The following is a 24,516-nucleotide window of genomic DNA, read 5'->3' as shown; positions in this document are numbered from 1 at the left end:
ATAATAATGAATCTCAATCGATTATATCATGTCTGGAACATAATGGAACCAATAAGGAATGTCGACATAAGATGATTTATTTGCATACAAGGTAGCACTTGAATTTATGAATATAAGCGAGGATCATGAATCCACGTCAATATAAGAGTGCGCACTCGTAGAACAAATTGGATTGAATGGAAACATGGAGTTAAATAGTTTAAGGAAGAAAGACGTATTTGGCCATATGATTAAGACGCCATATGATGTTAAAACCAGTGGATATAAATGGGTCTTGTGAGGAATATAAATCGTGAGATATAAAGCTGATGTTGCACAAGGATTCTCACAAAGACCAGTAACAGATTATGAGGAGACATACTCCCATGTGGTGGATGCAACTACTTTTAGATTTCTCATAAGTCTGGCTATATAAGAGAGAAAATTAGACTTGCAGCAAGTTGATGACTGCATATTTATATGGTCCACTGGATAATGAAAGTACTAGAGGGTATTGAGCTGAAAGTACATCAAGTTCTCGAGAACAATATTGATAATCATCAAAATATATGATCTGAATATCCTAGGAACCTCTGGATACAATTTTCCAAACAGTTGAATATCTCAAGAAAGAGTTTGAGATGAAATATCTTGGAAAACAAAGTTTTGTTTGGGATTACAGCTTGAGTACATTAACAATGAAATCCTTGTGCATCAAATAGTATATACAGAAAAGGGTACTCAAGAGATTTAATATGGACTAGTCTCATCCATTATCTAGTACATGGGCGTGAGATCACTTGTTTTGGACACTGATCCATTCAGTCCAAAGGTGGACGATAAAGAAGTCCATTCAGTCCTGAGATGGATGATGCATAAGTCCTGTTTTAGACACTGATCTGATTGGTCCATAAGAAGGATGATGAAGAAGCCTTTGATTTTGGTTTATTTTATACTAACCAGCCCAAAGAGGGGTTATTTGGTTTTGTTGATTTGTTTTCAGACAGGTTATGTTTTACACATGGTGGTACACGCATATCACAACAACATCATACAAGATTTCGTGTGTGTGTATTTGAGGTCGATGAATCAATATGTTCGATCAGATTGTGGCATGGTCGATGGTAAAGAAGAACCAACTATCATGTTCGAGGACAGAACATATTCTGCCCAAGATCTTCATCACCCACAGATTGCAGAAAATTAGAGAGGTCCAAGGGACCTCCAGTAATGTCCAAATCAGGGGGAGTAATGTGTGTTGTACTCTTTTTCTTTCACTATGGTTTTGTCTCAATTGGGTTTTCCTGCTAAGGTTTTAATGAGGTAACATTAAAGCACATTACAAGCTCTAAATGGTTATGGCATCCAAGGAGGAGTGTTATGAACCAGATTGTGGATGATTCATAACTAAGAGATTATGATTTGTAATCTTTCCATTTATCTATGACGGTGTAATCTCTTATATAAGAAACTTCTATGTTTTTGTTCAAAAGAAAAAAAAAACTTCTGTGTTATGAATAAAGATAGACTTTTCCGTTATTTTTATAACATTTACTGATTAATAAAATATTATTTTGAGGATTTTTATTTTAAGTGATATTTTTATGATAAAAACTAAAAATGTGATATTTAGGAGATTTGCACAAAAGTCAACGCGTTTTCTAATTTCCGTCACCGAACACTAAAATGGACTTTATGTTTGTATGTTTGGTCAGTCTTCTCTGTTACTTACCTACATTTTCTTATATTCACTTCTTCGTGAACATGAAGAAGCCATGTTATTTGCTTCATCTTTTTTCTTGCTATCAAGAGAATGCTCAACAACAAAAACAAAACAAAACGCTTCCTGTCTCGTTCTTAGTTTTGCTATCGTATCTTCATCAGGTGAGTCTTCTGAGTTTTGAGTCTTTCTGTTACTTGTGCTTCACTATTTCTCCAAAGTTTTTATCATTTAGAAATCAATCGCTAGATTCTTTTTTTTCTTTTTTTTGCTAGATTCTTGCTTTGTTGCCAATGTGTGGTTTAGCTGTTAAAGATTTCTGAAATTTTGATTCTGGACCGTGTGGATAATTTTTTGTTTTGGGTTGGTTTACTATTCAGGCTATATGATGATGGTTGCTAAGCAAGTTTGTACCATTTTCATCCGGAGCTGTATCTGGCTGTTACTGCTCCCTATCTTGACCCGTGCAATGGAGTCCGACATAACTTGCCTGAGAAGCTTGAAGTCCCAGCTTAAGGACCCCCATGCATATCTGTCTAACTGGATATTTGGAAACTACAGTGACGGTTATATCTGCAGCTTCTTTGGCGTGTATTGCTGGCGTAGTAAACATAATAAGGTGCTAAGCATCAATCTTGGCGGGTCTGGTCTGGAGGGAGAGTTTCCTAGTGGTGTTAAACTATGTTCGTTCATGGAGAGCCTAAACCTTACTGGAAACAACCTCACTGGCACTCTTCCATCAGACACATTCTCATCTCTTCCATATCTTGTTACTCTAGACCTCTCCAACAACAACTTGGCTGGTGAAATCCCTGCTAATTTGCCAAACATGTCCTACTTAAACACGCTTTTGCTTGATCATAACCGGTTCACGGGTAGCATCCCGTCCGAGTTAGCCTCAAGTCCAAGACTCCTACAGTTCTCGGTGGCTCACAATGATCTTAAAGGCCCCATTCCTGAATTCACCGCTGGAAACATATCTCTCTCGAGCTTTGATGACAATCCGGATCTGTGTGGTTTCCCGCTGGATCCCTGCCCGGACTCTTTCTATTCCATGGCCATTATAGCAGCCAACATTGCTGCAGCTGCATTTTTCCTTGTAGGTGCATGCTACGGCTGGTTATATGATAGCCGGAAACAGAATCAGCGACCAAGAAGACGTTAAAGCAAAGTCCTTACCAGATAAAAAGTAAAGTCCACTTGTTTCAGTGAATCTTGTTGTATCTTTAGCACACATAGTTATCATGTTATGTAACAAACCCCAAAATAAATTTAACTTTGCAGTCTTTGAACAAAAGAAAGCAGCTAGCAAATGGGAGTTTTCTTATATTATAGTACAAAGTCTGCCATGTGAAGCCTAACGTAACCCATAGTTTACGCTTCAGAGCTAACTATATAACCAACTTGGTGCATGTTCTTCTTTGGAGTTGTTTGAGTCAGTGTAGTGATACATACATCTTCAAAGTTTTTAATATCACAGCTACACCAGTGGAGAGGATAAACCGGGGAAAACATCATGAAGCAAGCATTAAAAAAAAGGAAAAATTATTTTTTAAGACCAAAAAATGATAACTGTGTTCTGTTAGCTTACTTTTTTGGGAAATCTGTTTTTTTAGATCAAAAAATGGTAACTATGTCCCTTTAGACTAAATTATACTACTTTATGTCCTATTAGACTAATTTTTTTCAAAATGGCAGTAATGCCCTTAAAATTGTAATTTTTTAAAAAAGATATATATTGAGTTCGACAAGGGGGATCGATCGATCCCACTTTACAAGTTATAGTGGATCGATCGATCCCGATCATTATTCAGAACAAAAAAAAACGCGAAATATATACTGATCGACCTGGTCCATTTCACTCGATCGGCGAAGGTCGATTTACACAGATCGACCGATCTGTAAGAATAGATCGATCAATCCCGTGCCGAGGAAAGAATCCCAAATCGTTTTTTTTGGTTTTGTATGATTATATCCGGATTGATTCCCACTTGATTTGAACCGACCAAGCATGATTTCAACTCTTTAAACTCGATTTCTCTGGGATGAAAGTGAATATTCTCAAATATTCTCAAATATTTGAATTTCTAAAAATAGGAATTTGAATTTCTAAAAATAGGACACGCCTCTTCAAGAATGTTCCATCGACAACAACCAGTAGCACCCCTTTGAATTTGAATTTCTAAAAATAGGATATTTTTCTCTGGGATGAAAGTGAATATTCTCAAATCGATTTGTCGCTTTTTTTTGTTCCTTTTTCATTTTTTTTTTTTAAAAAATCGATTTTTAAAAAAAATATAAAAGTGAATATTCTCAAATATTTTGTTTCCATATTTTTAGGAACTGATTTCTTATCCGTAGAATACAACTAATATGTAGAAATCAGTTTCTACAGTTTTTTAGAATTATAGTAATGTTTAGAATTTGATTTCTACATGTTTTAGATTTATAGTAAATCTGTAGAAGTCGGTTTCTACATGTTTTAGAATTAGATTAATGTGTAGATTTTGATTTCTAAGAATTTTAGAATGGTAGGTTAAGCGCGGAATGTGTATTCTACATATTTGTAGAATACTCCTATTTACGTAGATCACGTATTCTAAACATTGTAGATTCAATGAAAAAAGTAGATTTTGTTTTCTACTTCGTAGAATGTCATTTCTACTTTTTTTAGAACATAATCTGAAATTTATAATTTTAACTTTTTTATAACTGGAAAATATACCATTAAGTTCATATAGGTATTTTAACAAATGTTACTATTTTTCCAAATTTTTTGTGTTTGTAAAACTATTTATTAAAATTATTTTCATAAATATTAAAGGGTATTATAGGAAAATATGACACAAAATATAGATTAGTCTAAAGGGACATAGTTACTATTTTTTTGCTCTAAAAAAACAGTTTTCCCTACTTTTTTTACCATTTTTCCTCTAATACCATTTAGTATTTTCCAAAATAAATCATATAAATAGTTTTACAAACAAAAAAAATTCAAAAATAGTAAATACCGATGAAAAACCTATATCAACTTATTGGTATTTTTTCAGTTCTAAAAATGTTTAAATCATAATTTCATATTTTGTTCTACAAAAAGTACAATTGACATTCTACACAGTAGAAAATGTAATCCACTTTTTTTTCATTGAATCTAATATGTTTAGAATATGGTGATCTACGTAAATAATAGTATTCTAAAAATATTTAGAAAACACATTCCGCGCTTAATATATCGTTCTAAAATATGTAGAATCTGGAATCTACACATTACTATAAATCTAAAACATGTAGAAGTTAGAATCTACACATTACTATAAATCTAAAACTAGTAGAAATCAATTTCAAACATGTTTATTGTGTTCAACATATAGTAGAATATAGATTCTACGGATAAAGATAATTTGTTCCAAAAATATGGGAAGAGAATATTTGGAAATATTCAGTTTTCGTATATTTATTGAATCGTTTAAAAAAATCATGATTTATAAAATCAATTTTTAAATTAAAAAAATTAAAACATGGATTTGGAAACTTCTCACGCCGTCTTCTTCTCCCCTTTGTTCTTTAAGCAGAAGAGAAAAATGGGGTTGATTGATTAGAAATTGAGTTTTAAGAATTCAGCTCGTGTTTGTTTGGTTCAAAGTAGGAATCAAACAAGATTTAACCGACGAAAACGACGAAATCGATTTGGAAATCTGGGCACGGGATCCCTTTGAAAAAAAAACTTGGAACTTTAGGTTTTTATTGGGGACTTTTAATATTTTTTATAATTGTTTTAGTTAAAATTATATTTTAATATTTAACAATTGTTTTATTAATTTTTATTTCGAATTTTAATTGAAATTAAGGACAATATTGCTATTTTGAACATATTTAGACTAATATGGCATAAAATATATGAGAGTAGTCTAATAGGTAGGGGTGTTCAATCAGGATATCGGTTCGGTTTAGGTTCGTTTTTTTTTTGGTTTTCGGTATTTCGGTTAGTAAAATATAACTACCATTTTAAATCCATATTTACTTCGGTTCGGTTTGGTTTATATACCGTCGGTTTTCGGTTTATTCGGTTTTATACCAAAAAACATAATTATTTAGTTTGAGATCATATTATATGAATTTTAGAGTCATATTGTCAACACAGTCATTTATTAAAAATATATTACATGTTCAAATAAATGAACAAAAAAGTAAAAATGCTTCTACCATCAAATAAAATAATCAAATCTATAACTAAAATCAAAGCTTGAAATTTTGAAAATAAAAATATGAAATAAAACAGAAACATGAATGAAAAGTTTTTCCACTCTTCCATATTTATTGTTCATTAAAGTCATGATTTTTCAATTGAACAAGAAACTCTGTTTGTTTACAGATAAGAAAAAAATTGTGAAAAATTTTCATTAATTATTGTCCATCAAATTTATAATTTTCATATTAATTTAGTGAAGACTAAAATAAAGCAAAAAGATCAAAAGAAGACTTAGAAAATAAGATGTCTGAATTGCGATGTATTGTTATTTAATTATAGTTCAAGTGTTTTACAAATTAAGGTTCTTTATTACTATAAAATTATGGTAATAGTTATTAACACAAATTTAACTTATGCAACAAATAGATTTTCATGTATTGTTATAAAATAGATACATATTTACATGTTTCTACTTTTAATCGGTTTTGTTCGGTTTATTCGGTTTAATCGGTTATATACCAAACCATATCCAAATCTTACGGTTTTTATAAAATTATATCCATTCGGTTTATATGGTATATACCAAAACCAAACCATATTGTCTATTTCAGTTTGGTTCGGTTCGGTACGGTTCGGTTTTACCATATTGAACAGTCCTACTAATAGGACATAGATATTTTTTTGACTAAAAAACAATTTTCAAAAAAAAAAAAGACTATGCATTTCGTCTTGTTTCTTTAGATTTGGTTGACTTTCAAATTTCTGAATATTACCCCATGTAATCTTCAATTTTGTATTTAAAATTCTTTTCAAATATGCTGTTATTGGTATATATATCACCTAACAATTAAAGTTACTAATCTAATCATTTGAAATGAGTACTTTCAAATCTACTATTGTTTGTGATAAATATTTTTTTTATCAAAGTGTTAAGATAAATATATATATAAATATTTATTTTTTACTATTCATTATTTTTACTTTTGAGTGATTTGTAACAACTTTTTCTACATTCACCAAAAATAACATTTTGAAACTTATCAAAATTTAATTCATCCAAATTACCCTATTTAATTTGATCGAATACATTAAAAACTCTCTTTTAGATGGTCTGAAAAAGCTTTGTGCCAAAAAAAAAAGATGGTCTGAAAAAGCTCTCTTTTAAGACAATCCATCATCTCTTTCTATCAGTTCCAAGTTCCAACAAATCTCCGACCAAAAGCAAAAGCATCCGCAGAACTAGATTCCTCAATGGAAGCGTAAAGCTAAACTCTCTCTCTCTCCGTACTCAATCTATTTTAGTTTATATTCAATCTGTTTTTTCCTCTGTTTTCTTCTTTTCCGAGCAGATCTGAGCCAAAAACTAACTACACACCCACCGTTGAGACAATGACGTCACCTGCTTCTTCCTCCGTCGCCACCACAAGCGTCCACGTAAGCGCTCTCGACGGCCTCGTCAACGTGAACTCTCTCTTCACCATCGCCGTCTTCGTAGGTCTCTCCATAGCCATTCCGGGACAGCACAGCCTCGAGCTCCGGTCCAGCTGCGACGCGAGCGCTGACGTGGCGAAGAAGCTGCTGGTTTTCGAAGTCGTCTCCTTCAGCTTCTTCCTCTTCTCCTCCCTCGTGGCTCAGGGTCTCAAGCTCGCACTGAACCTTCTCAACAGCAAAGACGTGGACGAGATTTTCAGAGCTCATATCAGTATCAAGGTGCTGAGATGGGGAATGATGGCGTCTGCTGTTGGATCTGTGATGGGTTGTTTGTTCTTGATGCTGTCTATGGTTAATGTGATTCAGATCCGTTTAGGGTTGCTTTCTTGTGGTAGTGAGTCTTCGGCTCAGGCGGTTGCGACGCTGGTGACGCTTGTTTCCTCTGCTCTCTTGGTTTATATCTCTACTGCTATTTATGCTTTCTGGCATTGAAACTGATTTGAATCATCGGCAATGGATGATAATAGAGACAAAATGATTTTGCTAGTCATTGGCTTTATTTTGATTGGCCAATGTAATTTATCATTGTCTTTAAATCTTTTTTTTTTTTTTCTGGTTAAAACAGTTTCTCTATATTTCTTTGTTTTATGAACACAAGCGAAGCTGTGTGTATTTTGTTGTTTTATTCAGCTGAGGGGTTTAGTGAAAGTATTGGACTTTATTTCTCTAACTTTATGGATAACATTATTGATATTAATGGAGAAATGATTGGAATGTTCTTCCATCTCCTTTAGGGGCCATATCATTATCAAGCTACTGTTAAGCTCTTGAATCTTTGTGTTTTTTTCATCCTGATGAAAATATCGTTTGTACAAGACTATAAGAGCTCAGTTCATGAGTTCAGGAAAACATGTGCCGTCAAAATGATAAGAGAGAGAATTCATTTTCATTTTATAGGGTTGGTCCTTGACAAATTATAGTGAAACATTAGCGTTGACCTTCAAATTTTAGTGAGCTGATATATACATGGTTGTATGGCTTCCAAATAACTATTAAAATTTACTCTATATTGTTTATGCTGCATAAATTTCAGAACCGGTTCTGGATGTGGTTCTGGCGGTCCAAGATTTTTACAGCTTATCAAATGCAGTATTATATGCTTGAAAGATAGCAGGTCCTTGAGAATTGACTAATGAGAAGAGAAACTCTAAACTATGCATTTCTAAACCTTATTTAAGTAGCAAGAGAATAGCAATTGCATTGATCTTAATCCAAGTATAAACTAAGAGAGGAAGTGATCATCTCTGAAAGACTGAAACTGAACTTAGGAATGGGAAAGGAAGGTAAGTGGTGAGGAAGTAGACCACAACAAAAAAACGAAGTCGATGTATGTAAAATGCATCGTCCACACTCCACAGCACAATGACTAAAACACTTAAAACCAAAAGTAATAAGGACTCAAATTGCATGGCATGACCTTATAAGGGTTCATTGCAAATTCATCACCACTATTTTGTAGAGGAGCATTCAAAACGAAGCTCACAAAGTGTTTTTTCGAGTTTTTTCTTTGCAAATCAATTTGTTATTTTTCTTTCAAGGTTTTGCCCTAATCATCTGAAGAAAAAACAATGATATCGGGTCACAAACCCTAACCCTAAAATGGGTTTTTTCTTTCTTTGTTTACAAGTTTGATTCTAAGGCCGCAAATCCACCACCTTTCATCATTTGCTTAAACTCTTTATAATTCACCATCCCATCTCCATCAGCGTCCACTTTCCCTATCATCTTCTTACAATCCTCTAGTGTTCTTCCTTGCTTGAGCCCCAAGGAAGCTAACACAGATTTCAGCTCTTCGACCGTGATGAACCCGTCTCGGTTCTGATCAAAGACATTGAAAGCCTCTCTCATGTCTTCCTCCTCGTCTCTCTCCTCCATGATCGTCTCGTACAACCCTCCAAACTCTTCGATGTCCACGTACCCGTCACCGTTGAGATCAATCTTCTCAATCATCTGCACCAAGTCTTTGTCCGGCATGTAGATTCCAACGTTCTCTAATGAATCATTCAGCTCTTGCTTGGTGATTTTTCCGTCACCGTTCCTGTCGAACATTTGGAATATCCGGGAAAGCTCTGCTTGATCCATATTTAATATGGTTTATTAGTTATAGAAGAAGCTTTGAAGAGAAAATGAATGAGAACAAAAATGGGTTTATAGAGAAAGAGAAGGGAAGAAAGACTGGTTCTTAAAGAGAAGGAGTGGTTGCCATTTTAGAAAATTTATTACAACTGTGATCGTGGTCTGCACCAGCTTTCTGTTGAACTGGTCTTAAAATAGGTTTCTTGTCCTTCAAGAATACACAAAAACTAAAGTCTATCTATAGATAGATGCACACGGAATGTACACTGTCTCGTAACATCTTCATCATCATCTTCGAATAGTTTTCCGCTAGTTCAGGTTATGGAAACAGAATTTTATTCAAATACTTATCAGTTTGAAAATGTTTGTTCAATCTTTTTGAGTTTTATATTATCTATAAGTATAAGCTGTGATTTACTCAAAGTGAGTTAATATCACGTTGTTTGAGAAATAGAAGAGACAACTTAAACTTTTTTTTTTTCTCTTTTTAAAAGAGCGAGATGGCGTTTAACAGAATAAAGGCTTATATCATGCTGTAGTGTATTATCCGTGTATGATCCGTGGATTGACATGGTGAATTGTTTATGATTCAAAAAGGATTTAATTTTAATTTCGTTGTTTGGAGTAGACCTCAACATTCTGTTTTTTTTTTCCTTTTTTGTTAGACTTCCACTTGTATATATCCCTTAGACCATCTCCAACAATAGATCCACCATTAGAATTCTAAATCAATTTTTAAGTGAAAATAATTAAATTAAAAAAATTTAGATACTTGTTTAATTTTAGCCCCTCCAATAATAGAACCAATTAAAGGTTTTAAATTTCAAAATTCTGAAAATTTGTAATTAATTAGAGATTCGATTACTTGCATCACTCTTGTATAAATGGCATAAGATGGAGCTAAACTTTCTTTACTTGGTTAATGTGTTTAGGCAAATTTCTATGGAGCAAATACTGTATGTTCTTTGTCTTCAACCTGTGGTTTTGATTTCAAGTTTTTTTTTCTTTCCTTGGAGCTAGTTTAGTATAGTAATGCTGTTTAATTCTTGACAAAGTGAAACATAGTAAAAGATGAATCTCTTCTTTATTTTTCTTGTTTAGTGGTTTTTTAGTCACAATTTTTGTTGGATTTTCAGTTTTAATGTTCTTGACCTGCAATGGAGATGATTCTCGTGTCTCTATACAATAGCTTGATTATGTGTTTTGTCTGTATTTTGTTTGAAAGATTAGTTCTTATTATTATTTTTTGAAATGAATGTGTTAAAAATGTATTCAATCAAATCTGTTTTTTTACAATGGTTGCATCTGAGTTTTCTAATTGTTATGGGTGAGTGACAAAGAAAAGGTCATGGTTGCTTTGTTGTGAACTCACCTGTGACAAAGAACATTTTTTTTTAAATACCATCTCTCATAGAATGACACATGTCATTTAGAAGTGGATCCAAAACTTCCAATTGTAGAACCATATCTATCTAAATTATGTCTTTTTGATTTAAATTTAATCACATAAATACTTAGATACATCATTTAGAAGTGCCTTGGATACTCGTTTGGACATGCTCTTATATTCTCTTTGAGAAATATTACAACATTGTTTTGTAGTCACGTGTTACCATGAGAATGAAATTCAAAATTCTTAGAGAAATATGTTGGTCCATCTTAACTTATAATATACTTTTTATTAAACTAACTATTAAATTGATAAATAGTATACAAAAGAATATTATCGCACTTTCCTTAAATAAAAGTTACAGAATTGTCTAATATGATTAACATATATATGACAATCAATGATTATGAATAATACATATTCGATAATAATTTTTTGTATCTTAGCTATTTTTTGTTTAATTTTATATTATGAAAAGATATTAAACAACCACATTAATCATATGATAAAAAATTAATTTTTTATATGTTATATTTTGAATTTTTAAAATGACTATAAATTACTAAAAATGTTAAATGTCTCACACTAAATTTTTGTGATCAATGGTTTAATTTTTTTTTTGTAATAACACGATACAAATGACCATAAATCGTATGAATATAAAATCTCATTTACTAGACATTTATATTATTTTATATTATATTTTAATATAGCTTAAAATTAAACTATATAACATATAAAAATACTTAAATATGATAATTTCTAAATTTGTATTGAAAAAGTATTGAAACCTTAATATTTTAATTTTGAAATTTTCATTCAAAAAATCGCACATTAGAAATTTTGTGTTTATCATATGAGTATGAATTCTCAATAATAAATATTTATGCTAAAATATACTATATATTTATGTCCATGTCATTAAAATTTACTTATATACCATATAAAATAAATAAAATGAATGTTTTGATTTATATACTAAAAAAGTATCGTAAATAAACAAGGTGTATTGTTTTGATTTATATATTTACTCTAATTTAATTATATGCATAATACATAAATGAATACAAATAAATAATAGTTGGTAAAAATTAGTTTTATGTATAACATGCATCCCACCGCGCAATACTAGTTTTTAGTATATTTAGATAAATATAGTTTTGAATATATTTGGTCACAGATGTCATAACATCAATAAATTTCGACGTACTTGATTCATTCACATAATTCAATTAGTGATCGGCTGAATACGGCCTGTCTAACTACTCCTAACTCCGGTTAATAACAAAACCGCATAATTCCAACGTCTAGAAAACAAAACCATCGCTTTTTAGAAGAGAACACGACCAGTAGGAAAACAATAGCTAACCACACTCTATCCTCAATGTTAGTATTAAGTATTAAGTATTAACTATTAAATCCCTCTTATGACAGAAAACTGTTTTAAGAACAGATCCTACTAAACAGAGCTCGAGTGAAATCTAACAAACCATCAGCATAAAGATGCCACATGACATTCATTCATTCATTCTAACCTTGTTCCTTTCCCTAAAAGCAGAATCTAGAGCTCAGAATCCCCTATATATTATTTGAGAACCATTACAACTTCATTTTGTAGCCACATGTCATCACTAAGATGATTCTTAGAATCATTAGAGAAATATGTTGGTTCATCTAATTATATAATAAGCTTATTATTAAACTAACAATAAATTCATCATTAATGTACTTTATTATTTTCTTAAATAAAATTTACGGAATTGCCTAATGTGTTAAAGTATATATGGAAATTAATGATTTTGAATAATAAAGATTTGATAAAAAAAAATAGTGTATTTTCTATCATATTTGTTTAATTTTAAACTATTAAATAAATTAAACAAACACAATAACCATATAATAAAATTTTAAATTTTTATGTATATGTTATATTTTGAATTTTTATAAACGGTTATAAATTACTAAAACTGTTAAGAGTCTCACATTCAAATTTTATGATCCATGGTTTAAAAATTTTGTTAGGACAAAATACAAATGATTACAAAAATTATATAAGTAAAAAGTCTAATTTAATTAATTATTAAGATTAATATATATATCATTTTAAATTAAACTATAAACCATATAAAATATAATATTTTAGTTTCAAAAGTTACTTTGAACAATTTTTTTGATAAAAGTTTTGAACGATCATTGACAACTTATTTTTTTTTAATTATAAATTACTAAAACTATTAATCCCACAATGAAAATTTTGTTATCAGTAATTTAAATATTTTTCTATAAAAGATATAAATGATCGAAAAAACTATATGAGTAGAAATCATCATTTAATAGATATTAATATTAAAAATATACGAAAATATATTATCTATGTTAGTATCATTTAAATTTAATTACATATCCTATCAAATATATAAAAAAAAATTTGGATTAATAAAATTAATTTATATGTTCGCACCAATTTAATTATATATTTAATAGTTACTGAACTTTAATTATTTAATATATATTAATTATTTCATAATATGCAAAAATATTTATACATAAAATAATTTATATATATAATGTTGATTCCGCGCAAAGCGCGGATCTTAACCTAGTCATATAATGTTACTCAACCTAACGAAAGATGCAGAACTAGTTTTATGAGAATGATAGACCAAACTCCCCTAAGCCTCCTTTGGCAATCTGATCCCAAATTGAAAAAGGAATGGCCTTTTAACCCTAAACTTATTGAAACTGACAAGGCTGAGGCACAGCATTCTATATGCTCTCTTCACATTATATATGCCTTTAACTTCTTCAAGAACTGAGATAAAGAGACCACCACAACAGCATACTAATAAGATTTCCAAATTAAAATATTTTAATTTTGAGAAGAAAATCGAGATACACGTTTTGGGAAAGTAATAAGATTTCCAGATATTTTTAGAATATTTTGTAACTGAATTTTCGGAAATATGATTATTCTTAGGGATAATTAGAAAAAAGAGACACTTTCAACTTTTATGTGTCTTAATAAGATTTTTGATATTTTTGACCATTTTGGATATGTTTAACCCTTTTGTAATAGAAAAAATAGAAAACTAAAATTTAAAAATATAAAAAAATATGAAAACCGTTGAAAACACAAGTATGACTATTTAATTTTTTTAAAAAATAATGAAATCATATTTTACTTTATGTCCTACCTACGGATAGAATATTCATTCTGGTCATCTACTTATTCTAGAAATCAGATACTAAGTATAGATCTATCCTATGTATATAACACAAACAAAACTTTCTTGTATATTTTATCTTAGCTAGATTTTGTTCTATGGTACACCGCAATTTTTGTTTCCTATAGTTGTTTTCTTCGGTTAATTTTTTTTCTATGTTGCCCAAAAAAACAAACAATTTTCTTAACATAATAAATTTAAGTATAAATTATGAATTATTACACTAATGATTTTTTTAACACTGTTTAGTTTTAAGCCATAAAAACACAAAGTTCAAACAATATCTTTAAAAAAAGCTAAATAAACTAAAAGAAATTACGAGTAGGTAACATAAAGAGCTCAAAAGAGCATATAGATAGAACACACCAAAAATTGAGATTATACCAACCAACGGATTGGTTTTTGTACTAATTCACAAAGCGTAAACTTTACTGACGAGCCTTCTCACTAAGTAGCTGTTGCAGCCAAGGGGAACATGACGAGCCGGACTATGATTTCTGATCGCTTACCGTCTACTCTATTTTGCAAGTGAGAGTAATGCTCAGGGGTGGATCTACAGTGATAGGTACGTGCCCCGACTCTTTTATATAACGCGCTTAGGTATTAAGATAAGCACTTATTTTCTGCGGAACATTTGGTAAAGTGCCCCCCCTCTAAGTCGTTCGTTTCGGAGTTCGAACTCCCGTATCCTATCTTTTTCCTTCTCTTTCTCTACAATGATCTGCTGTTTGACACGTACACTTTTACTACTTACTATTTTCCTGCTTTTTTATATTTAATTGATATACTTCTTATTGTAGCTTCTTCACAAACTTACGATTTAGAGCTAAATGGTGGGGTTTAGAATTTAGGGTTTAGAGTTTAGGGTTTAGGATATAAACTTAGAAAGGTACTATTTTGAAGATTTGCCCTATTATATTTTCCTTTTTATATTTTATTTCTTTTCGTGAAACACATTCTAAGTCTATTATTTTAACGGTAGATATTCATAGTTTCTAGTAAACAAATATAAGTTATTAATAATAAATAGTTAACAGAAAAATTGAAATAGTAAATAATACATTATTTTTATTTAATATTGTAAAGTTTAGTTCTTTATAATATAATGACCGAAAGAAGCGACTATTTATTTAAACATATTACTATATATATAACATAAACTTAAAGACTTGTATATTTTAATTTAATTTTAACTGTAGCATTTAAAACTGTAAAGTTTCTAATAATTTCATTAAAAATTTCATGTCTGAAAAAGAAATATTTTTTTTTTGTAAATGGTCTAAGAAATAAATATTGCTTATTATTTTTTTGTAGCTTATAGTAAATTATGTTTTCTGATTAGCATTTTATAGCATATATATTTAATAAATGTTTATTTTATTTTATTAATTTTATATTATTAAATATATTTAATATGTGGCCCCATCAAATAGTTTTTCTGGCTCCGCCACCGGTAATGCTATGGATACAAAATATAATCATCAGTATGAACGAAGAAATCCATAAAGATGATACGGTTATGTTGCATGTTTGCAATCGATATGGAAAATCCAAATTTAGAGACCATTTCTTTTGTCCACAGTTAAAGGCCAAATTACACTAATGATGTGACAGCCAAGAATATTACATGCATTATTGAAGATTTACATCTAACCGTTCTACTTGCATTACATATGTATCATTCTATGAATCGATAAATCATAAATCTGTTTGGTTTATATGTTTTTCTGAAATTATAATGTCACTCTAATATTATCAAATTTACTGCAATTTTAGATTTTCTATGAAAATCTTTGTGTAATATTTTTTATTTGAAATAGAGATCTATTGACATATAACCATTAATGAACTAGGGCTTTCACCAGTTCTTTCATAGGTTGTGAGATAACTATGACTATGCCACTTGATGAATGCTCTCTTCTTTAATTTATCACATATCGCATTCAACAAAGGTGAGGTATCTTGGATGTAATCTCTTGTCATAGTGTCACTGTGATCTTAAAAGAAAGATTAACGAGAAAGCTAAAGTGAACTAATTTCATTCAGATATCTGATCGTGATGCCTCTTCCTAATTTTCACAAAAGATCATTCGCTTTGTTAACATAAACCTACTCAGATTTACAGAAAAACACCACAAAGTCATTACACAAAAGATCTAATTCCCAGCAGATCTAATTGTCGCATGTGTTCTGAAGCTTTTAAGACACGAAACCTAAACTACTTGTCGTAGTAACTATTACATTCAGATTGCCGCATCTCTCCATCCACGTTAACCCATGCCTCTTTCTGTTCCCATGTGATAAGGTCCACTTACTACCCACATTTAACTAATAAGTAAAAACTGACACCAACATAGTGGCTAAAAGGTTATAGATTCCAATTCTGTTGGGAAAAGATTTCTTACCAAAGTAGAGTAAATTTAAAAAGGGAGTAAATTTCTTACCATAAATTTAAAATGGTTTGGATCTCACCCTATAGGATGTAACCCACGTGGCTCTCATTAATTGGTTGACCTGTCAATGGTCAGAGAAGCAGAGGATCGCTGCTCCATCCGAGTTCCGCCATCAATAATTTGAGCAAAACAAAACTCGTTCCACTCTGTTTCAAGCTGTCAGCAAAATGTCTTCTTCTGCTTCTTCTTCCTCATAACGAAACAAACAGATCAGCAAAACAAAAAAAAAACAAAAAACAAAAAACAAAAAGAATCCTAATCATCGTGAGTTCTGAAATAGAACGAGCCATGATTCGTATAGTTCAAGTAACGATTATTCTCTGTTTCTCCATCGCCGCCGTGATCTCGATCTCCACCGATGACGAGTCTATCTACGAGATCCTCAAGCAGAACGGATTGCCGTCGGGGATATTCCCGAAAGGCGTGACGGAGTTCAACTTCGACGTCAAAACGGGACGGTTCTCTGTTTACTTGAACCGCTCCTGCGATGCCAAGTACGAGGCAGAGCTGCGTTACCAGGCGAATGTTACGGGGACGATAGGTGATTCTCACGTCGCTGATTTGTCGGGGATATCGGCGCAAGACCTGTTCCTGTGGTTTCCGGTTAAAGGAATACGAGTCGACGTGCCGAGCTCTGGTCTTATCTACTTCGACGTTGGCGTTGTTCGCAAGCAATACTCACTGTCGTTCTTCGATGCGCCTAGAGATTGCGTTACGGTTCGCGGTGAAAATGAGGTATTTGTTGAAGTCTGAGTATTGGTCTCCTCTCATATGAATGTCTCTGTAGAACGAACTAGCTATGAAGTTTATGAAAAATGTGTTCACATGAAGATAATAACTCAAAGGTGTTTTAGTTGAGATTCTATTTATGTAGACCGAGATTAGAACATAAAATCAATTGGTAATTGGTGATAAGTGTGTATTGGCTCGTATCTCTTATCTACGAGTTAATATCTATTCCAACTTCTGAAGTCCCTAATAGATTCTCATTCCAAAGTTTGAATTCAGGGTTTTCGAGTTTTCCAGATATTATTGGGTTAGGATCCAAATTACTGCATATCATAATCAGTTCGGTATTATTTAGCTGGATTCAAATTTTTGAAACGGGGTTCGGTTCAGTTTTGGGTTTTTGTCTGCTCAGTGCTAAGTTAGAGACAAGATATCAGAAAATCTATGGAACTAGGAAAGATGGTTTTTGAAAGTGTTTGAATTAACCATATTCATTGATATGGTGGAACATGAACTAATATGTGTCTACAATGGCTATTGCAGGTTCAGGCTTCTATGTTGTCATTGTGTCAAGTAGATGAATCTCTTGGGAGAAACATTATTTAGCCGGGGAGTTTTAAGAAATGTTGTTATACTATATCAGAAAGATAGACAATTTTTCTCATCAATTCTTGAAAATACTTTGTACTGTTTTTGGTCTCAAATCTTAAAGCGTGATTCAAGGTCAAATGCCTTCCCATTCCAGTTTTGTTATCTGTATTGTATTTTCGGATCGTGAGGGGGGGGGGGGGGGAATGAACCGAGAGAATCTGTGAGCGGAAGATAGATGGGAAGAAAAAAACATTATCTGGTTTGTTTGGAAAAGATGTTGAAGGACTGGTCCATATGTGGTTGAAGTGATTGATGATAACAGTGATGTGCGGTGATGAATGTTTTTCTTTATTTTGTATTTTAGTGTCTCTGTCTTCACAGATATTATCCTATATATAGCCAAATAAGTCTCTGGAGTTCACAAAATATCTGGTTGCTTTGCTTTTGGTAAAATGATCCCTAGAGTTTTACAGTCCAATCAAGTGTGACACAATAGGACTCTGACCCTTAAGTAGAATCTGTCTCCAGCTTGTCTTCGGAAGTCATTGTCTAAATTTATTAGACGTATCAATGAAACAGTAACACAAAATTATTCCAATCAAGAGAGGTTTTATAATACTCACTCTCTCAAGCTCCTTCTTAGCTATCGTGCTGAGGACGTAAGTGATCAAAGAGGGATTATTAGTTTAATGTGGTGGTTAAAAAGGGGGATAGTGAGTTTAAGCTAGTGAGACACCGATATATTCAGCTTTTTATGTTTGTCTTCTAGTCAACGTGGTAACAAGACCACTTTAAAACACTCATTGATCACAGGGTTTAGAACACAGTCACGCAGATGATAATGCCACCAGGCCATCCATCAACTACTAGATGGTGAGATATATTAGTTTAAAATGGTGATTAAGCCCCATGACGTGGATGAACATATATTAAAAATGGACGATAATAGAGTATATAGTCTATTTCATGGAAGATAGAGAATATAAATGTGATATATATTAGATTAGGATCCAGATATCTGAACTCTAAAAGTCAAAACTTATGGAATTAGAATAAGTGACTAGGCCTGGGCATTTCGGGTATCGGTTCGGTTCGGTTCGAGTATTTCGGGTTTTGGGTAGTTCGGATAGGGGCTAGAGGATCCATTTAGTACTTGACCTATTTTCGGTTCGGTTCGGTTCGGATAGTTTCGGGTTCGGTTCGGTTCGAATAGTAAATGTAGGAACCGAAAAATATACGGAAAAAAGTTTGGTTCTCATTTGGATCCGGTTCGGGTTCGGATAGTTCGGGTAGTTCGGATAATTTGGATAAAATATCGGTTATTTAGGGTAAAATATCAAATAATTAGGATGATTTAGATAAAAAAATTGGATATTTCGGATTACTTTGGATATTTCGGATAAAACTATCTGGATATTTTCGGATAGTTTCGGATACTTTCGGGTAGGTTGGATACTTTATAATAATTTAGTTATCCTCAACTATTTTCAGATACTTTTAATAGAATTTTAAATTAAAAATATATATTTAGTGATGTTATATGTATATATAATTAATATTTTTATATATTCGGGTACCCGTTCAGTTCTCAGTTCGGTTCCGGTTCGGTTCTTCGGTTCCGGTTATTTTGCCCAGGCCTATAAGTGACACTAAAACAACAAGCCAGAGTTTAACGATCTATCTTAACCAAACTTATGCAATCATTTTCGTTGCTCACCTAATATTTTATGAGCAAGTTATGACTTATGAACTTTGTGTTTAAGACCTTCTCCGATAGTCTGCTCTATTTTTTACTCTAAAATAGAATAACTCTATAATAGAGTTGGAGTTTGCTCCAATGGTACTCTATTTTTGACTAAAAAATAGAGTGATGAACAAAAAATAAATAGCAATTCTCCTAAATAAACAATTTTCAAGTTTTGATCACAAAAATAGATCACAAAGAGGAAAATGACCAAAATGTTTCATTTAATAGGTAAAAAGACCTTAATACCCTAGATATATAAAAAATAAAATTAAAAAATTAAAAAATATTTTTTTATATAGTTTTAGATTATATGTTTTTAAATTAAAACTTTTTTATAATTTTCTTTTTTTTCAATTTTTTCGATTTTTTCAAATTTTCTTTTTGTAATTCGAAAATACTTTTTGAAACTATTTTTATAATTTTTATTTTCAAATTTTTAATATTTATTTTTTATTTTATAAAATTTTAAATTCAATCTCAAATCTCCACCCCTTAACTCTAAACCCTAAGGTTTGGATTAGTTAACCCTAAGGGTATACGTGTATATTTACTTTTTTAATAAAACATTTTGATCATTTTGATCATTAGAATCTATATTTGTGACAAAAAAGTTTTAGTGCTATCTTAGAGTATTTTCTAAAAATAAACAAGTTATCTATATTTGGAATAAACTTATTTTTTATCTTATTATAGAATGAGAAATAAAATATCATTAAAATATTTTTACTTTAAACTGTATTTTAAAGTGAAAAATAGAACGAGGTGGGAGATGCCACAGCAGAGATTCAAAACTATATATCCGTGAGATGACTGAATATCAGGTTCTTACAAAGATACTATTACTTAAAACAGCTTTGGTCGAGTCAGGTTTGGTCAATGTGGGACACCCATGTGGTCGAACAATTTTGACGGCTTTCAAGCAACTTGTACTGTGTATACCTATCTTAGGCATCCGAATTCACACGGTTTTTTGAAAAAAAAAAATTAAAATAATAAAAATTAGTGAATCTGTCTCTTGGGAATTCACTCCAGTGAACCCGGATTTGTAGCGCGGACCCCACGACACTTGGAGGTCCGCGATTGATCCTATTAATAATTTTTTTTTTTTAAAAACAAAAATTAAACAGAAAAAAATATAATAATAAAAAATGTTTTGTGAACCCCTTGGGGCCATCATCAGCATCAAGAATCTCTCACCATGACTCTCACAAAAAAAAAATTAATATGAAAGTCGCTCAAAAATTTGTGAGACTCATACTAGAATTTCTCATACTCAAATTCTTATATACGTTTGAATTTTATCAGCGGAGGAACGTTTAGAAACATCACATCAGAACAATGGATCTAGGAAAAATGGTTTTGAATCGATCAGATTCTCTAATATAATGGAAAATGAACTAACGCGTATCAGTCTTCTATGTGTGCCATTGTATAGATCAAACTCTCGGCTAAGATGCTGCTCAGAGCATTTCCAATGTATTACTCCATTTTCTACTCCAAAATAGAGTGACTCCAAAATGAAGTTGAGTTTTATTTCAATGTATTACTCTATTTCCTACTCCAAAATAGAATATTTTTAATATATTATGTTTTATGTTATTAAAAAATTAGTAATATCATCTTTTATTTATACTATTTGTAAAATAGTCTATTTTCGTATGTATGATCTTTTATGTTTTATATTATATATCTTTTATATGGTGCTTATCTTTTATTTTTTATATGTATGGTCTTTTATGTTTTATATTATATATATTTTGTTGTATAAAATAGTTCACTTGATGGATATTTATATAATTAAGAAATATTATTAGTAATTTTTATAATATATAAAGTGAAATAATATTTATATATTTATTTATAATAATATTTTATTAAAAACGGAAATATTTAAATATGGAGGACCATTTTATAAATAAAAAAGTTCAACTCCATTTTAGAATAATGAGTTGGTTTACTTCATATTTGGAGTAATCATATCTATTATTCCATTTTGGAGTGGATTTTGGAATGAGATTGAAGATAAATTTACTGCAAAATAGAATTTGGAGTGGGTTTTGGAGTAGGGTTGGAGATGCTCCAAAAAGAATGTTGTTATACTGTACAAGAAAGATAGACAAGTACTTGATTTTTCTTTTTTAAACACTGACAAGTGCTTGAATATTTTTACTATTTTAGTCTCAAACCTTAGAAACGATTCAAGTTTCATTAAGAGAGATCATTAGTTTAAGATGGTGATCAAGAGCATGCAATTTGACAACCCATTCTTTATGCATGTAAATAAACTGGTTGTGCGTTACACTGATAGTTAGATAAAAAAAAAAAATTGACTAAAAAAATTAGATAATTTTTTGATATGAATATGCAGGTTTAACATCTTTTTAGTTGCATTGAAAATTTGAACCTACAAACAATAAACCCCAAGTTTCATGATCCATCTACTTTCAACTCCATTAGGTTACTCATGCAAACACTCTCCTTAGAAGTTATATAATGAGCCTCACCTTTTCAAACATTTTTCAAAACTACAAATAAATTATTAAAATGAGAAAAACAGAGGTTCTTACAGTGATGATTCTTATGGTTTTGGTCGAGTCAGGCCTGGTCAAAAAGGCTACAGCACACCCATGTGGTCGAACATTTTTGTCCGCTTTGATTGAACTCGTGCCTTGTACACTATCAGTGGTGCCGTTTAGCACATTGTCTCCGAACGAGCCATGTTGCACTGCCATCAAAACGCTTGGTCAGCCTTGTCTATGCGTTATTGCCAATGGACCATCTATTCCTGGCGTTGACCACACTCTCGCTCTCCAGTTACCTGGAAAATGTTCTGCCAATTTTCCTCCGTGTAACTAATTTTCTGCATGTAATAAGAAAATCACGAATTGCTTCGGTTTTAATATAGACTTGAGAATTATAATTTTAGTGTCAATGTTCAAGACTAATAAAGAAGTGAGAGTACCTTTAGTTTTGAGAAATTTTATTGAAAACCATTTTTATTGAAGATTAATCAAAGGTATAGCTGTTATAAAAAGAACTGAAATTTATTTGTATCGCAGGAATTTAAATAAGGGCAAAATTTTATACCCGTAGAAAGAAATAACACTGATACAGAGAGAGAATAGAAGAGAAGTGTTTTTAGGTGTGCTTTATAAACGAACGCAAACGTTCGTATATATAGAAGAAAATTTACTGTGCAAATAGTGCAGCGGAACCCACATCTTTAATTATTTCAAACATTACGGTGGCCGCTTTTGTTTACTTTCGTAACACTCCCCCTTGGGGGCCGGTGTGACTATCCGCTCTCGCTTAACGTCTTTGTTGCCTCGTTAAAAACCTTTCCAGGAAAACCCAATGGGAAAAACCATAGTAAGGTAAAAAGAGTACAACTACGTAAGCTCCCTCTCGAATGAACAGTCATAGATCCTTCTGATGGCGCATCCCAATGTTATGGATGTGTTTTCTGAATACCGAGGTAGGGAGTGATTTTGTGAAGAGGTCGGCTGCATTGTCGCATGATCGAACATATCTTATTTTAATCTCTTTATTCTTCTCGAGCTCTTGAGTGTATGAGAAGAACTTCGGAGGTATATGTTTGGTTCTATCGCTTTTGATATATCCTTCCTTCGTTTGAGCAACACATGCCGCGTTATCTTCATATAGAATAGTTGGCTCCGTATTTTCGTCAATCCCACTGCTTGAACAGATGTGTCGGCTTATTGATCTTAGCCATACACATTCTCTACTTGCTTCATGGAGTGCAATGATCTCAGCGTGATTTGAAGAAGTAGCAACAAGTGTCTGCTTCTGAGAACGCCAAGATATGGCGGTGCCTCCAATTGTAAAAACATATCCTGTCTGGGATCGAGCTTTGTGTGGATCTGACAAATAACCTGCATCTGCAAAACCAATCATTTGACCTTTTGAACTTTTAGGATAAAACAAGCCTAAATCAGTTGTTCCTTGAAGGTAACGAAAGACATGTTTAATTCCATTCCAATGTCTTCGCGTAGGAGACGAACTGAATCTCGCTAAAAGATTAATGGCAAAAGATATGTCAGGTCGAGTACAATTTGCAAGATACATAAGAGCTCCAATTGCACTTAAGTATGGAGTTTCAGGACCAAGTATTTCTTCATTTTCCTCAGATGGTCGAAACGGATCATTTTCAACATTAAGTGATCTAACGACCATCGGGGTGCTAAGAGGAGTTGCTTTATCCATGTTAAAGCGTTTCAATACTCGTTTGGTATATGTAGACTGGTGTACAAATATACCCTTTCGAGAATGCTCAATTTGTAATCCTAGACAATATTTTGTCTGCCCGAGATCTTTCATCTCAAATTCTCCTTTCAGATAGTTTGATGCCTTTTGGATTTCGTTTTGAGTTCCAATAATATTAAGATCATCAACGTACACCGCGATTATCACAAATCCGGATGTTGTTTTCTTTATGAAAACACAAGGGCATATAGGATCATTCGTGTATCCTTCTTTTGTTAAGTGTTCGCTGAGACGATTATACCACATTCGTCCAGATTGTTTTAACCCATATAATGATCTTTGCAATTTTATTGCACATAACTCTTTAGGTCTGGAACTTAATATTTCTGGCATTTTAAATCCATCTGGGATTCTCATATAGATATCAGTATCTAATGATCCATATAAATATGCCGTAACGACATCCATGAGACGCATTTCTAAATTTTCATTGGCCGCTAGGCTCATCAGGAATCTAAATGTGATTGCGTCCATAACAGGAGAATAAGTTTCCTCATAATCAATTCCTGGCCTTTGAGAGAAACCTTGGGCTATGAGACGAGCTTTGTATCTTGTAATCTCGTTTTTCTCGTTTTTTTTTTCGGACAAACACCCATCTGTACCCAACATGTTTTACATCTTTGGGTGTGAGCACAATAGGTCC

The 24,516-nt window shown here is 31.9% G+C and overlaps 4 protein-coding genes and 1 pseudogene across 4 annotated transcripts; 4 read left to right on the top strand and 1 right to left on the bottom strand.

Annotated features, from left to right (window-relative positions):
- The first annotated feature begins 1,518 nt into the window (after positions 1-1,518).
- LOC106385654 (probably inactive leucine-rich repeat receptor-like protein kinase At5g48380) lies at positions 1,519-2,985 on the top strand. Its single transcript, XM_048750159.1, has 2 exons — positions 1,519-1,863; positions 2,080-2,985. The coding sequence occupies exons 1-2, from the start codon at positions 1,683-1,685 to the stop codon at positions 2,862-2,864; spliced, it is 966 nt and encodes a 321-aa protein (XP_048606116.1). The 5' UTR covers positions 1,519-1,682; the 3' UTR covers positions 2,865-2,985.
- Positions 2,986-6,628: 3,643 nt separating this feature from the next.
- LOC106385655 lies at positions 6,629-8,084 on the top strand. The gene is made up of 2 exons (XM_013825563.3): positions 6,629-7,147; positions 7,238-8,084. Exons 1-2 carry the CDS (start codon positions 7,140-7,142, stop codon positions 7,809-7,811), a joined length of 582 nt encoding a protein of 193 aa, XP_013681017.1. The 5' UTR covers positions 6,629-7,139; the 3' UTR covers positions 7,812-8,084.
- On the bottom strand, positions 7,875-10,999 carry LOC106386459 (calmodulin-like protein 3). The gene has a single exon (XM_048750158.1). It carries the CDS (start codon positions 9,459-9,461, stop codon positions 9,000-9,002), a length of 462 nt encoding a protein of 153 aa, XP_048606115.1. The 5' UTR covers positions 9,462-10,999; the 3' UTR covers positions 7,875-8,999.
- A 5,666-nt stretch (positions 11,000-16,665) lies between these two features.
- LOC106388903 lies at positions 16,666-18,268 on the top strand. Its single transcript, XM_013829078.3, has 2 exons — positions 16,666-17,257; positions 17,795-18,268. The coding sequence occupies exons 1-2, from the start codon at positions 16,811-16,813 to the stop codon at positions 17,855-17,857; spliced, it is 510 nt and encodes a 169-aa protein (XP_013684532.2). The 5' UTR covers positions 16,666-16,810; the 3' UTR covers positions 17,858-18,268.
- Positions 18,269-22,067: 3,799 nt separating this feature from the next.
- Positions 22,068-22,514, top strand: LOC106387376 (annotated as a pseudogene).
- The last annotated feature ends 2,002 nt before the right edge of the window (positions 22,515-24,516 follow it).

Source organism: Brassica napus, chromosome C3, assembly GCF_020379485.1.
Source record: "Brassica napus cultivar Da-Ae chromosome C3, Da-Ae, whole genome shotgun sequence".
NCBI lineage: Eukaryota > Viridiplantae > Streptophyta > Magnoliopsida > Brassicales > Brassicaceae > Brassica > Brassica napus.
The sequence above is the reverse complement of the archived record's forward strand: the minus strand, read 5'-3'. Positions and strand labels throughout refer to the sequence as shown.

Bases quoted from the DNA above. Each gene is read 5' to 3' on its own strand.
- LOC106386459 (XM_048750158.1), bottom strand. From the start codon at position 9,461: ATGGATCAAGCAGAGCTTTCCCGGATATTCCAAATGTTCGACAGGAAC.
- LOC106388903 (XM_013829078.3), top strand. From the start codon at position 16,811: ATGATTCGTATAGTTCAAGTAACGATTATTCTCTGTTTCTCCATCGCC. The intron at 17,258-17,794 runs GTATTTGTTGAA...TGGCTATTGCAG, and splicing joins CGGTTCGCGGTGAAAATGAG to GTTCAGGCTTCTATGTTGTC.
- LOC106385654 (XM_048750159.1), top strand. From the start codon at position 1,683: ATGTTTGGTCAGTCTTCTCTGTTACTTACCTACATTTTCTTATATTCA. The intron at 1,864-2,079 runs GTGAGTCTTCTG...TTTACTATTCAG, and splicing joins TGCTATCGTATCTTCATCAG to GCTATATGATGATGGTTGCT.